The following is a 16104-nucleotide window of genomic DNA, read 5'->3' on the forward strand; positions in this document are numbered from 1 at the left end:
TTGATTTTTTCTTTATTCATTCACACGTTGAGGGCGTTGCTGGGTAGGCCAGCATTTATTGCCCATCCATAACTACTAAAGTGTAATTAAGAGTCAGCCACATTGTTTTGGGCCAGGAGTCACATGTAGGCCAGACCAAGTAAAGATGGCAGTTTCCTTCCCTAAAGGGCATTATTGAACCAAATGGGTTTTTCCCTGACAATGGACTCATGGTTTTACCATTTAAAAAAACCCTGCTATGCCCCTTATAACTTTATAGACTTGCATCTGGTGTTCCCTTAGCCTCTGCTGCTCCAGAGAAAACAACCCTAGTCAGTCCAGCGTCTCCTGATAACTCATACCCTCTGATCCAGGCAGCATCCTGATAAACCTCTTCTTCAATCTCTCCAAAGCCTCCGCATCCTTCCTGTAGCGTGGTGACCAGGATTGAATGCAATAAATTGAATTCAAATCCCACCCTTTAGAATTGAATTCAAATTCCACTCGACTGCTTCTAGAGAATGGCAGTAATTTCTGAGCTTCCCATGAGTAATCAATCTCTGTTACCAAGAGTATTTTTTTAACCATGAGTTACCAATAGCTGAGTCTCCCAAAAGTCCCAGAAAAGTGTTGTTGGTATCAAGTTGCAAATAGTTATGCTGTGATCTGTCCTTTTTTACTTCTTAGATGAAAGGGAATTAGAACAGAGAGTTAACATTTCTACCCAGGGACAAGGTTGATGTGTTTCACCTTCCCATGGGGAAGATAGCAGAAACAAACAACTTTTGAGATCAGGTTACAGGCTTCCCTTTTACAGATTCTGGGAGATTTATTCAGGCATATCCAGAGGAAGCATGGAACAGGCTGTACTACCGGCTGGGTGTTGAAGAAGCTCTCGTGCGCAGACCTTGAGTATTGACAAAGTTCATTTCATAATATATCATGGGGAAAACAGAGGCCATTTAAGAATGGACCGGAACTCTTTATCGAGCTCTCGTGCATTCTCTCAGTTTCCTTTGAACACTTAGTTCAGCGAATTTACAGAAAACTGGTCTCTCTCTCTCTCTCTCTCTCTGTCACACACACACACACACACACACACACAGATGTATCAATGCTGGTCTTTTTACAAGGTTCCTATACCCTTGAGTTTTTTTCCAGTGAGGGGGTAATTGGCCAGGCTCCAACTAGGCTGGGTTTGAAAGGTTTATTGTGGCCCTCTTTATTTAGCCGTAACAGATAATGCCTCTGGCCTAAGGCTTTCATATCTTAAAATAAAGCCGGTATAATTGAAGGGGAGTGGCCAGCTGGCAGTGTGGCTAGCCTTCTTTTAGATTAGAGGTCTTGATTCAGTTCAGCAGCAGTGTGTATGAAGAAAGTCCGCTGGGGCAAGTCCAGCTGGGTACTCTCTCTCTCTCAGTTCAAGCCTGTAAGCCCTTGTTTGTTTCATTGTTACTCTTAGGGGTCTGTTTCTGGGGTTTGTTGCAAGTATCTTTGGAACAGCATTATTAGGTCAGGATAGTCTGTCGGGATTTTGGATTGGATAAGTTACCCAGTATTCTGTTTTCTTTGTGCTTCATTCTGTAATTTTGTAAAAAAATTCTATTTGTTTAAAACTCGGCAGTCGGACCAGCTAATTCATTCTGGGAATATCCACTGTACATTTCCTTAAAACAAATATCAAGGTCACAGTCTGCTTAAAAATGTTTTGAGGGGTCGGGCCTGGTCCATAACACACACGTATGAACAGTTTCCAACTTTCTTCCTATCTCAATTTTTAGCTTTTTGTTTATTCCTTGCTTGTAAAGGTAATGAGACATTCACATTCCAGAAGAGTTAAAATTAGGGAGTTTAACTTCATAACCCTTGGCTGTGACTTTCTCTCTAAGTGTGAATCAAAATACATCTCAGCTGTTCCAGTTGTTCCCAGGTTTTCATTCCCTCATCTTCCTTACATTTGTTTTGGCTGCTGATGGCGATCTTTATTGGCTTTTTGCAACTTCTTCCAATTTATCTAAACACTGGAGCATGTCTTTTGTGACCCCAAGAGTGGTCGCCGTGCCCATCCTCAATGTCTGTCCTCTAGTAATCAATTTTTTCCAACTTAAATTGGAAGGCCAGTTGCCGTGGGACCACCCGTATGGATCAGAGTTGAAGGGAGTAATATATCTACTATCACCAGTCTCTTTCCAGACAATATCGGCCGGTGACCCTGGCGGAACCAGGGAATCATCTGCCTTAATTGTTGCATTTCACATGTTTACCATGGGGCTTCTGTGCTCTCTTCAAGGGGACAAATGGACATGGGCCATTCTTCTCAGTGGGACATGATTTATTTGCCCCCAGGGATGGCCCTTCTTTCTTAATTTTCGAAGTCCTCGACTCCATTGTCACTTCTTCAGTTCAGTAGGATGGATCTACAAAATGTGGAAAAACAAACAACAAACATTGACAAACACTGGCGGCATTGTCAATTCCTCAAGGTCTCCTTAATTTTTACTTTTGTACAGCAGTGGACTTTCCTGTCCCATTCTTGCTTCAGCATCTTTCCATAACTTGGGATCAGCCTGTTAACTCGGGTCAGGATCTTTTATAATTTTAGGTTCACGCAAGATCCCGTAAACAAGGGATCCTGTCGACTACGCCAGATTGTTGAAGAAAATCTCAGACACAGACCTTGAGTATTGACAAAGTTTGTTTCATGATATATCATGGGGAAGACATTTAAGAATGGACTCGAAGTCTTTACTGAGCTCTCTCTCTCTCTCTCTCAAGAGTCACAAACAAAATGCTTAAGCTGATAGTTAATTACAAAAGACAGTCACAGCCCAGTAGCATACAGTTACAGAGTGGGCAACAGTAAAGCAGGCTGCCGCGTTTAACAATCCTCTCTTATAGAAAGAAGACTAAGCTATGTAACTGCAAGGTCACGCGGTTACACAGTCAGGAACGGAAATTCTTGTAGAATGATTTCAGTGCAGCCCAGTAGGGCACAAAATGGCTTTCGGTTTCAGGGCAGCCCACAAAATGGCTTCCATACTGGGGATTTAAGGTATTCTCAGCAAACTGAGAAAATTGCTTGCAAATGGTCATTCAAACTTACTATCCAGTGAGATGAGAATACAGAAACCCAGTGGAGGTTGTGATCAACTGTGAACTATTTCCTATAAGGACTACAGTTCTGTGGAGGGTGTGATGGATGATAAGTATAGAAATGCAACATTACTTGCTGCAATTTAAAGTCTAGTTTGTATACAAAAAACGTTTAGTCTCTTTTTAGTCATTTGTTAAAGTAAAAAAGTTAAACGTTATCTTGTTGTGTCATTCTTTCAGCAAGTAACTGAAAGTTTATATCTTGTTTTAAAAGTTAATGATTTTTGCAGTGATACTAAAAAAAAAACTCAGTTCTGTGAGTAAAGCCAATTTGAGAGATGAATCTCTCTGTTCCTTCCTTCTCTGCTGTTCAGCTATGGGTCTCTGAATAACGGTGAGCTGGTGTTGGTACCAGTCAAACTGGTTCTCAACTGAGGTCCAACCAAATGCAGCCATATTATCACCAAGCTAATGTTAATTAGGAAATCCCCAAAGTAAGAAAGTAACCTGTCAGCAAAACTACTGTGGACAACCCCTTTGCCATTAGTAAGAAAATGTCTGAGTGCTGTGCATTTATTACTGTATTTTCTTTGAGATTGATTAATTCCCCTCTCAAATGCTACTTTTGTTTTCACCAGTGCATTTCTGGAAGCCCACAAAGTCTATGGACATGCTGTTAACATTTAGAAGTGAGTTGAACTATGGCTCTGGTTGAGCTATTAACTGATGTTAATCAGAAATCTGTCTCCCTTGAAGGGATGCATCGGAAAGTAACCAGCTTCCTGATCTGCTGCCATTTTTTCGGGTTTTAATCTCTGTCTACATCCAAATACACACACTGCTCCAAACTAAAATATCCCATGCCAACTCTGTTTCTCACTTGACTATCATTGGTTATTACTGGATTGGAAGTGGCATTTTGTTGGGGTCAGATCAGCAGGTTCTGGTGAGTCACGTAAGTGGATTGGGGCCAGAATCAAGAGGCCGGCTGTGGAGGATGTTGCACGTGTACCTTGCCTTTAAGAGAATCCACCTTTCAGGACTGTTTGTGCTGTTGTTACACAATGTTACAAGTCTGCCTGCTTGTGTCTGCAAGTTATACACACAGAAATCAGTTGATTTGCTGCAATGTCTGCTTCATAACTTGTAATGTGTGTTTTAAATAAATTAACCAACAGAGTTAATTAGTAGCTGATGAGCAATTTGGGTAATGAATTCCAAGATTCACAACCTTTTGAAATAAGTCATTCCTCCTTATCCTTTGTAAATTTAACTTTAGCCTAAGCTATGACCTCTAGTTCTGGATTGCCCCACAAGGGGAAACATTCTATATCTTCTTTGTCAATCCACTATTGCACCGTATATGCCTCAATTACATCTTTGCTCATCCTTCTAAACTCTAACAAGCATAGGTTAAAGATGCTCAATCTCTCTTTGCGGAAGACAAGTCTTTCATTTTGGAATTAATCTAATGAACCTTCTCTGAACTGTACGTAAAGCTGATGAGGTTTTTCTGACAATGCTTGATAAGTGTGGCCATTGGATGTTGTAGTCAGAGGTCTGCTCAATGCTGAGTTGAATACTTTGCTCTTGTGTCAGTGAAAACGAATGGACTTGCAGATGTAGGATTGTTAAAGGTTGTCCAAAATGTGATCAGAAGGACATTGGCTTAGAATGTGGAGCGGAATCAACAGGTTGGATATTCAGTATCCGAGACAGCAGGTAATTTACCACATTGGTGGTTTCTGCTGAAAGAGACTCAAATTTTGTCATTGTTGCCAGTATCTGCTTGAGTTTGATTGCATTGCTTATCTATGTTTCTTTACTGTTTGAGGTACTCCCCAAACTAACTTATACACAAGTTCTTAAATTTGTATTTCATTTGCTGTATGCATCCTAGGAACAGTCACGTGTACTGACTAAATTGATCATGTAACTATTCCCTTTGTCAATTCATTCTGACTGTAGATTCTGGGGGAATAGTATCAGAGAATGGGTGTGAGCCAGTTGTATGTGTGTTTCTTAAACTATTCTGGGAAGATTCCTCTTAACACAGCCACTCCCCATTCGAGTCAGGACAATTGTTACTGGAAACATACCCAAAAACATATATAGAGACTATTATACCACAAGAAAGGCCTGTCTGAACTTGCAGCCAGAACCCATAATTATTCCCATGACAGGAATAGTCCTCTATTGAATAATACTATCGTGCTGCAATTGCCTTGCAATTGTGAAGCAACTGTCTATGGTTCAGCCTCTGGGAGTCAGTGACATTCCCCTTATGTTATTCAGCATGAAATGGATCACATGGCTTGGAAACTCATTACCTTCTACTTAATCTGGAATCAAGGTGTTATGCTCGAAGAATGCCTCACTTATACTAAGGGAAGGGAAGTAAGGTATTTTGTGACAATTTGCATGGTGTTTAACCTCTCTCCACAGTGGGAAAATCCTGAATCCTTCCAATTTGTTAACTTCAGGTAAATATATAACATTTCCAAATTTTATATTGCCGACTCATCACACAGCACATTGGTGACTTTTTAACCCAGTCAGCTAATTGACTTTTTATGTAAAGTTAGGAAAAATCTCAGAGCTTTTATTATCTCTCTAGATTCTGTAATCTGCAGGATGCTATTGATAGAAAGTATGTGGTGATACAGGCCATAAACAAATAATACCCTTCTCGAATTGAAATTCTGGTTTGTGTTCATAAATACCAAGTCATGCTTGTCACTGCTTAACGTTATAACCTATGGTGGTATCTCAGAAGATAACATGGACATTGAAGATTCCTGGAAGAAGTTAAGAAATGTCACATAATAGCATCTGAGATATTTGGATTTGTTATATGGAAGCATCAAGATTGATTTGATAAGAATGAGCAAGATACAGCCAACCTATTAGATGATGTGAAACTTGAAAGGGTTCAGAAAAGATTTATAAGGATGTTGCCAGGGTTGGAGGATTTGAGCTATAGGGAGAGGCTGAACAAGCTTGTGGGCGGCACGGTGGCACAGTGGTTAGCACTGCTGCCTCACAGCGCCAGAGACCCGGGTTCAATTCCCGACTCAGGCGGCTGACTGTGTGGAGTTTGCACATTCTCCCCGTGTCTGTGTGGGTTTCCTCCGGGTGCTCCGGTTTCCTCCCACAGTCCAAAGATGTGCCGGTCAGGTGAATTGGCCATGCTAAATTGCCCGTAGTGTTAGGTTAAAGGGGTAAATGTAGGGGTATGGGTGGGTTGCGCTTCGGCGGGTCGGTGTGGACTTGTTGGGCCGAAGGGCCTGTTTCCACACTGTAAGTAATCTAATCTAAAGCTAAGGCTTTTTTCTCTGGAGCGTCGGAGGCTGAGGGGTGACCTTATAGAGGTATACAAAATTATGAGGGGCATGGATAGGATAAATAGACAAAGTCTTTTCCCTGGGGTTGGGGAGTCCAGAACTAGAGGGCATGGGCTTAGGGTGAGAGGGGAAAGAGGCTGGTACAATTGCAACATTTAAGAGGCATTTGGATGGGTATGTGAATAGGAAGGGTTTAGGCGGATATGGACTGGGTGCTGGCAGGTGGGACTAGATTGGGTTGGGATATCTGGTCAGCATGGACAGCTTGGACCAAAGGGTCTGTTTCCATGCTGTATACATCTCTATGACTCTATGTGCTTGTTGCTCACAGATCCTATATTTCTGATAATAACAACTACAAGCAAAGCCAGATACTATCAGAAATAACACATGCTGCAGGCCAATCTAAGAGAGATGAAAAACCAATACTTGGCAAACAAAGTTGTGGAATTTCAGAAAGCTGCAGTTAAACATGTCCTGAAGGCTATCTGTCCATCTACAGCCCCAAAATAAATTGTACAACTCTTGTCCTCTTAGCAGATAGCAACCAGCTCCTAATGAATGGACAAGAGGCCCTCTCTCATTGGGCAGAATACTCTAGCTTTCACCTCCCATACTGTATAATCACTTCTATAGCGTTACATTTTGGACGAGCTTGTCCACAATCCATCTCAAACTGAAGTCACCAAAGGCATAAAGCAACTGTTTATGGTTCAATCTCTGGGAGTCAGTGACATTCCCCTTATGTTATTCAGCATGAAATGGATCACATGGTTTGGAAACTCACTACCTTCTACTTAATCTGGAATCAAGGTGTTATGCTCCAAGAATGCCTCACTTATACTAAGGGAAGGGAAGTAAGGTCTTTTGTGACAATTTGCATGGTGTTTAACCTCTCTCCACAGTGGGAAAATTCTTGCCGGTGCTATTCTCAGCAGGACTGATATTCATCTGATAGATTATGTACTTAGAAACCCAGTGTGGCTTTCATGTTGGGCAAGAAATGGTCAGCATGGTCTTTGTGTTAAATTCAAAGAAAAGTCCGCAAACAGAACAAGACTCTCTAGATGCCTGTCTACCTGACCAAGGACATCTGTAAACCATAAGGGGCAAAGGTGCTGTACAAACATGGCTGCCCTAAAATGATGGTCAGCATTATCATTCATTTCATGATGGAATCGCGTTCGGTATAATGCTGAGTTGTGCCTACTAGATGTCTTTCCTATCACCCAAATCATCAAACAAGGTTTCCTAAGCCCTTCAGCTTATTTCCAACTGTATGCACTCAAAGATCATGATGTAGCTAAACACATTCACCCAGGACATTTGCCAATCTCTTTCATCTGCAAACCTGCAAAGACTCAAGCCTTGCACAAAGATCACTGAGTAAACCTGCATTTGCTGACAACTGTACTCTCATAGCACAAACTTTGGAGGACATCAGCTGCTTTGAAACCACTTTGTCGAATTCTCAGAATACTTTGCCTTAAGTCTGAACAACCTGTTCCTGGCCACAAGCTCCAAGAACTTGGCCATAATGATGGTCATAATGAACAATAACCCCTCAGCTCAGTTCAGGAAGTTCTGTTATTTTATGAGGAGAAAGTGAGGTCTGCAGATGCTGGAGATCAAAGTTGAAACTTTATTGCTGGAACAGCACAGCAGGTCAGGCAGCATCCAGGGAACAGGAGATTCGACATTTCGGGCACAGGCCCTTCTTCAGGAATGAGCAGAGAGTGTTCAGCAGGAGAAGATAAAAGGTAGGGAGGAGGGACTTGGAGGAGGGGCGTTGGAAATGTGATAGGTGGAAAGAGGTCAAGGTGAGGGTGATAGGTCGGAGTAGGATGGAGGCGGAGAGGTCAAGAAAAAGACTGCAGGTCAGGAAGGCGGTGCCGGACTAATGGGGACAGGACCGTGTCGAGGTATGCCGAGATGAGTTCGGTTGGGCAGGAGCAGGCTGAGACAACCAACCCAACCACCCTGTAGCACAGCATTTAAACTCCCCCTCCCACTCCACCGAGGATATGCAGGTCATTGGACTCATCCACCGCCAAACCACAACAACCCGACGCACCTTCCCTTGCAACCCCAGGAGGTGCAACATTTGCGCCCACACCTCCCCCCTCACTTCTCTCCAAGGCCCCAAAGGAAACTTCCATATCCGCCACAGATTCACCTGCACCTCCACCCACATCATCTACTGCATCCGCTGCAGCCGGTGTGGCCTCCTCTATATTGGGGAAACAGGCCGCCTACTTGCGGAGCGATTCAGAGAGCACCTCTGGGCCACCCGGACGAATCAACCCAACCAACCTGTAGCACAGCATTTCAACTCCCCCTCCCACTCCACCGAGGATATGCAGGTCATTGGACTCATCCACCGCCAAACCACAACAACCCGTTCCAGCAATAAAGTTTCAACTGTTATTTTATGAGCTTCATTTTCAACAAGACCACATTGGATAATGAAATCATCTATCGTTAGGTAAAAGCAGGCTCAGCATTCTGCATCTTCACCCACAAGCTTTGTGGGTGAAGCGATCGCCTAGTGGTATTATCACTAGGGTGTTCATCCAGAGTCCCAGGTAATGATCTGGGAACCCAAGTTCAAATTAAGCCATTGGTGAAATTTGAATTCAATAAAAATCTAGAATTATGAGTCTAATGATAACTGTGCAGTGGAGGAAGTGTCAGTGTTGGATTGGGGTGGGGGCTGAAAATGTGTTGCCCCTGGAAAAGCGCAGCAGGTCAGGCAGCATCCAAGGAGCAGGAGAATCGACGTTTCGGGCATGAGCCCTTCTTCAGGAATGGACAAAGTTAAAAATCACACAACACCAGACTTTAGTCCAACAGATTTGTTTGGAAGCACTAGCTTTCAGATCACTGCTCCTTCATCCATGACCAGGAAGCCATTGTGGATTGTTTGAAAAACCCATCTGGTTCACTAATAGCCTTTAGGAAGGAAACTGCCATCTTTAACTGGTCTGGACTAATGTGACTCCAGACCCACAGCAATGTGGTTGACTCTTAACTACTCTTAAGAATGGGCAATAAATGCTACCCTAGCCAGCAATGCCCTCACCCCATGAATGAATAAAACAAAACACTTGCAAGGTAAGAATATTGCTACTCAGAATCAGTAACCTTTGTGTATGAACAACATGTATGTAGGTAGATATAAAACAAAGAACCGTGGATATTGGAAATCTGAAACAAAAAGAGAAATTACTGGAGAAACTCAGCCGATCTGGCAGTATCCATAGTGGGATGCAAAGTTAATGTTTCGAGTCCAGTGGCCCTTCTTCATCTTCATATATGGATAACTTCAAGACAGTTTCCAACTAATATCCCTTCCTTCACCAGTACAGTGCCAAAGGCTATCCTTCAGGCCTTGACTGATATTGCTGAACTCGATGCAATAGGAATCCACCGTTGGTGCATTGAGAGGTTGGATCTGTATTTTAACAGCCAATGCTACATTTGATACTTCAGTCCAGGGGAAAGGCTGTATTTTCAGAGTTTGACCTCTGATGCATGTCCTTATTTATTAAATCTGAAAATATTACAACTCCTCATTACATCTGGCATGTGCGTAGATGTGAACTAAATAAACAAGGGTGGGTGATGAAAATAACCCTTCCTTTGCATTGAGCAGCACAACCCTTTGGGCTTTTAGGGGGGGTTTCGAGTTGCACGGTGTTGATGCATCTTTTCTGTCTGGATCAGTGGTGCTGGAAGAGCACAGCAATTCAGGCAGCATCCGAGGACAGGCAAAATCGACGTTTCGGGCAAAAGCCCTTCCTGATGAAGGGCTTTTGCCCGAAACGTCGATTTTGCCTGTCCTCGGATGCTGCCTGAATTGCTGTGCTCTTCCAGCACCACTGATCCAGAATCTGGTTTCCAGCATCTGCAGTCATTGTTTTTACCTCGCATCTTTTCTGTCAGCTACCTGACAAAGGAGCAGCGCTCCGAAAGCTTGCACTTCCAAATAAACCTGTTGGAGTGTAACCTGGTGTTCAAAGTTAAAAATCACACAACACCCAGGTTATAGTCCAACAGGTTTAATTGGAAGCACTAGCTTTCGGAGCGCCGCTCCTTCATCGGGTGACAACCACCTGGTGGGCTCTCCTAAAGCTAGTGCTTCCAATTAAACCTGTTGGACTATAACCTGGTGTTGTGTGATTTTTAACGTTGTCCAACACCGGCACATCATTCGATGGGGGTGAGCAAAGTTAAAAATCAGACAACACCAGTATGACTCTAGTATATGGCCAGTTGTGAGACGAGAACGCAGCGCCTCACGCCCGCAATACAGCGACGTGCTGTACCGTTCCCACTGAATATCCTTCACCATCAAGAGTAAGTGGTGTGGGGGTGGTGGAGGCGGCTCGGGTTTTAGTTCCTCTCTCTCTGCTTTAGCGGCGCGGCTTGTCTGCAGACAACAGTGTGTGTGTGAGTGTGTGTGAGTGAGTGACCTCAGTGTGTGCATGGTGTGGGGGTGGTGGAGGCGGCTCGGGTTTTAGTTCCTCTCTCTCTGCTTTAGCGGCGCGGCTTGTCTGCAGACAACAGTGTGTGTGAGTGAGTGACCTCAGTGTGTGCAGACAGACAGGACACAATGCACTGAGGCTGGGGGAAGGCGCGGGCAGGGACTGCGCTCCCTGGAAGCGGTTACACAAATGCAGCAGGAACTGGCCCCCTCTTGCAGCGGCTCATGTCTCCGTTCACACGGCGCCGCCGCAGACCCGCAGTCGCCCACCTTCCACCCCCACTCCCCCCCCGCGCGAGCCAATTGCTACTTGGCACCCGCGCCGCCGCCACTTTCCCACGCTCCCCACCAGCTGCGCGTGCACGGAGAGGGGATGTGGGGGGGGAGGAGGAGAAGGAAGAGGAGGGCCTGCACTCCCCCCTCCACGCGGCCAGCGGCGGCGCTGTGCCGTCAATCAGGGCCCCGGATCGCGCGCGCGCTCTCGCTCGCTCGCTCGCGTGCGTGTCCCCCCCCCCCCCCCCTGCCAATCAGCGCCCCTAGTGGCCGGGGGCGGGGAGGACAGGCCCCCGGAGCTGGGTAAGCGCGGTACCGTGGGAAAGCCAGTCAGTGTAGCGCAGGCAGCCGAGCGGGCAGCAAGTGCGGGCCGGGAGCTCCATTCACTCACATGTTACACCGCGACTAACCCGAGAGCGCAGCATGAAGAGAACTCACGAGGACAGCTCGTCCGACAGCGAACTGGACGAGCCGATCGAGGTGGAGAAGGAGAGCGCCGATGAAAATGGGTAAACTCACTGCTGGTGGATTTTCACTGTTTTGCGAATGTGAAACTCTGCAGATTGGGATACCCCCTGGAGCTGATAGATGCAAATGCATTCAAATAATGATAGTTCCACCGCCGCACGTTTAATTCCGGGACTTGCATTTTATTACACAAGCCTGGGGTTTAAAAACTGAAATTGCTGGAAAAGCCCAGCGGGTCTGGCAGCATTGTGTGATGAGTAATCAGAGTTAACCTTTCGGGTCGAGTGACCCTTGCTCAGAGCAGTTCAGACGCTGCTAGACCCGCTGAGCTTTCCAACAACCTCTGTGTTTGTTTCTGATTTACAGCATCCGCAGTCCTTTCGGGTTTTATACACATGCAGTAAACTTTCTGTAGCACTTTCCGTTTTGTACTTGGCTTCTGATTCCGATTTGATCGATTGGATTCCAGGAACTTCAGCACAGTCACAGGCTCCATGTCCCCCAGTACATCCTCCCAGGTCCTGGCTAGGAAAAGGAGGCGAGGGGTAAGTTCGATACAGCCCTGCTGAGAAATGTTTTGTTTCGTTGCGTGTAGCCTAAGCGAAAATTGTTTACCTTCGTTTTGTCTGGCTGATCGCTCAGAGGAAATCTATTTCGTTTTAAACAGATCATCGAGAAGCGTCGCCGGGACCGTATTAACAACAGCTTGTCAGAACTGCGCAGACTGGTTCCCAGTGCTTATGAAAAACAAGTATGAAACAAAACGTCCTCAATTAAAACATGATTTGAACGTTGATAAGATAGGCTTGCTTTGTTAAAAGAAGTTCAAGTATTTTCTAGAGTCAAGTAAAGTTAAATTGCAATGAAGCTAACTCTATTCTATCAGAATGTAAAGCACATATTGTGTCGTGCCGGGACACAATTGACTAGGAAGTTGGTTGAGAAAGGTCGGTTTCAACACAGGTCTTTCATTGTGACTCGTTGTTGCTGTTGGCAGGGCTCCGCCAAACTGGAAAAGGCAGAAATTTTGCAAATGACTGTTGATCACTTGAAGATGCTGCATGCAGCCGGTGGCAAAGGTAACATTTTGTTGGCATTTCTAGAATAGGTGTCTTGAAAGTATCATTGGTTGGGATATACCTTATAAAAGTTAGGAGATACTGAAAGAGTGTAGGACCACTCCTCTCACCCCATTATTGAAAGGTTTTAATTTTGAAATTGAAGTGTTAGGTGGTCTAAAGAAGAATCTAAAAACGTTAACTGTGTTTCTCTTTCTACAGATGATGCAAGACCTGCTGAGTTTCTGCAGCAATATCTGCGTTTGTTTAAGTTGAATCTTAAGTTTGTCCATCATAGCATTTCAGCTGTGCAAAACTCCGAGAACACCACCATCCAAAGCCATATGTCAAATCTATCAAAGATTCCTCAATGTGGTTTCTCACCTTTGTGCAGTTTAGCTGTTGTGGAAACATTAATTGGTTTTACATTCTGTAAAATATAGCCATGAACGTCCACTGAGTATGATGACGAAGACTATTTTTAGATTGAGAAGATGCGAATGTTTGAAGTTTAATTTTCTGTAATTAGACAAAGATAAATAAACCTCAGATCTAGAGATTTATCTTTGTGAGCTATCTCCATCACTGTAAGATGCCTTTAAAATCTTTCTGTTTGATCATGCCATCCTGCTAGCTGGGCTTTTGGTTCTGTGCCAGTTTTTATGTATTTACTCATGTGAACACTTGCTACATTAAAGGCACTAAGTAAGTGCAGCTTGTTGTTGTAAGATGCTGCACAGGAGATTCCTTTTATCAGAACACCATTTTTATAATGTAGAACTTCAAAGGTTGCCTTCATTGACTTCACAGTTGCTACAATATTTGTAACTTGCAAAATAAATTTATTTTAATTTTATTTAATTTGGTAGGTTATTTTGATGCTCAGGCACTAGCTATGGATTACCGCAGCCTGGGATTTCGAGAATGCTTGGCTGAAATGGCTCGGTACTTGAGTATTATCGAAGGCCTGGAGAACAGTGATCCTCTCTGTGTGCGTTTGGTCTCTCACCTCAATAACTATGCATCTCAGAGGGAAGCTGCAAGTACTGCACCCCCTAACATTGGACACCTCTCCTGGGGTACTGGCTTCAGCCAGCACCCACATCATCATTTGCACCCGCTCCTCCTGCCACAGGCTGCCCATAATAGCAATAGTACTGCTGCCTCGACAGAGCCACACCATCAGAACAGGATTGGAACATCCTCGCACACAGATACCTCTCCACTTAGAATGGCTCCTAATTGCAGTGTTGGTCCAGTCATCCCAGTGGTCACCTCCTCCACCAAACTGTCCCCACCTTTATTCTCAATGTCATCCTTGTCTGCATTCCCTCTGTCTTTTAGCACTTTCCCCTTGATTTCTCCCAGCAGCTTCAGCTCATCCACTCAGACTCCAATAAGCAACATTGCCAAGCCGTACAGACCTTGGGGGACAGAGATCGGCGCTTTCTAAAGACTCTTTTCCAGGATTGTCATGCCTCATGAATTCTTAGCTTAAACTTGATGGAGCTGAGGTATTACCAGCATAGTTGCCATGGAATATTCAGGATGTGCTTCCATTCTCTGCAGACTAATAATGTACAACAGCAAATCAATCCAAAATTCTTGTGAATGCGGCAACATAAATGGCCTCTTTGGCTCACAATATGTTAAATAATATTCTTATGTGAGCAGTCTGACCCTTTCATTCCTGAGGTAGTCAGTATTCAGATAAAAATGTTTAGAAGTTGATTTTATTAGTGTGACTAGTCAAAACAGGCAGTATGCCAGTTTTCTTCAAGGTTCCAGAGATCATTTCAGACGTTTTATCAGTTTTCTTGGAGCTTTGCATATAAAAGTTATTCATTTTTTAAGAGATGTCTAATATAAAATTGGATTAAATTTATTTGTCTTAAATGAATTAAGTTCTTATTCTTTATTTCAAAAAAGGATTAAGCAGTGATGTGCTTAAAAGGCTGCATTTTTAAATTAAGGCAGGTTGTGTTTAGGTATGGTAAAGTTTCCTGTTACAAAGGCCTGTGTAAGTGTGGCATTGTACACAGCCTGAGATTAGGCAATTAAATTTTTCATGTCTTTGTTATTTGGTTAGCCACATATTGCCTGAAACTATTAATTTACTACCTTTCAACTGTTTCAAATGGAACAGATTTATTGTTAATCACCAATGGCACTATCCATCTATTTATTTTATGCCAACATCTGTACATGACTATCTACAAGGTCAACATTACATGCCTTACACTCAACAAAAAATGTAAAAATAACAAGGTCAACATGTAGAGATCAATACACTGGTGTCCAGAATTATTAAAAATGCCTAAATAATGTAAATATCTTTCTCAGTGATATTTTATATTTTTAATGTTGCTGATTGGAGCGATGACAAATCAGATTTCCAGCTTTTTTTTCAGCGAATGTTAGATGCTAAAGGGTTTTCAATGCTGAAACTGTTAATTTTTGCAAGATAATAGCAGGTGCAGTGTTCAATTACTGTATATTGGTTTGTGCTGACTTTACTAAACAGGAGAAGTAATAAACTACAAGTGCAATTGAGCATAATTCAATTATATGTGTCTTTTCTGAGAACTGTTGCTGTTTGTGATTTGCAATTATGTACAATATTAAAGTGTACAGACTGGTTATTTAATGGTGATCTTCAGCTGGTGAGTTCTGCTGCAACTGTAATTTTAAAAAAATGTGGACAAAGGAACAGCTTGTAATTGTTTTAAACGCTTTAACTCACCTTTCCAGCAATCCTTTGCTCCTCCCTCGCACCTCTCGGTAAATGGATTCTCTCTATCTTAATGATCTTATAGCCCTACAGAAATAAATTGCATTGATTTAACTGCTATTTTTCCCATAGCACTAAGGAGTAAGTTCATACCGATGACAGAGTTGATATAAATTAGTTTGCGTGCATAACAACATTTGGCAGTCAACAGCACACAGCTCTGCAGATTCAATGACTTTCCTGACCAGGATTAAAATTCAGTATGGCATCTTCTGAGGGACAGAATATGTAAGGTGTGTCACCCACAACTGAGAGTTTTGCATGTGTGGGTGAACATCTGTTGACATATTACTTTGAGATTTTTATCAGTGGATGAGTATCCTATCTGTGTGGAACCTTTGCTCATGCTGGAGATGAACCTCTTCGGTATATTTCCATTTGAACATGAGAGGCAGGTACCACAATCTCTGCTATCTGATGCTAGACAGTCGGTGAAGACTTCTTGTTAGAACCGGGGGCAGGGGTAAGGTAGTTAGCTGCAAAAACATTTTTTTTTAAAAATTATATTTGTAGGGCATTAAGAGGGGCTGAATAGGCTATGTTCCAAGAGGTAAAAGGCCAGGGTAGACCATGACTGCATTGATGTTGTTATCATAGATCTTAGGGCCCCAA

General features: G+C 43.3%; 1 protein-coding gene across 1 annotated transcript; it reads left to right on the forward strand.

Annotated features, from left to right (window-relative positions):
* The first annotated feature begins 11519 nt into the window (after positions 1-11519).
* On the forward strand, positions 11520-15265 carry hey1 (hes-related family bHLH transcription factor with YRPW motif 1). Its single transcript, XM_043689104.1, has 5 exons — positions 11520-11684; positions 12113-12188; positions 12311-12394; positions 12641-12722; positions 13571-15265. The coding sequence occupies exons 1-5, from the start codon at positions 11599-11601 to the stop codon at positions 14152-14154; spliced, it is 912 nt and encodes a 303-aa protein (XP_043545039.1). The 5' UTR covers positions 11520-11598; the 3' UTR covers positions 14155-15265.
* Positions 15266-16104: the final 839 nt, after the last annotated feature.

This window comes from Chiloscyllium plagiosum, chromosome 4 (assembly GCF_004010195.1).
Source record: "Chiloscyllium plagiosum isolate BGI_BamShark_2017 chromosome 4, ASM401019v2, whole genome shotgun sequence".
NCBI classification, from domain to species: domain Eukaryota; kingdom Metazoa; phylum Chordata; class Chondrichthyes; order Orectolobiformes; family Hemiscylliidae; genus Chiloscyllium; species Chiloscyllium plagiosum.

What these genes read in the sequence shown, in the direction of transcription:
- hey1 (XM_043689104.1), top strand. Translation starts at nt 11,599, where the DNA reads ATGAAGAGAACTCACGAGGACAGCTCGTCCGACAGCGAACTGGACGAG. An exon ending in CCAGTGCTTATGAAAAACAA is followed by an intron (nt 12,395 to 12,640) that starts GTATGAAACAAA and finishes TGCTGTTGGCAG; the next exon opens with GGCTCCGCCAAACTGGAAAA. An exon ending in GCATGCAGCCGGTGGCAAAG is followed by an intron (nt 12,723 to 13,570) that starts GTAACATTTTGT and finishes TTAATTTGGTAG; the next exon opens with GTTATTTTGATGCTCAGGCA.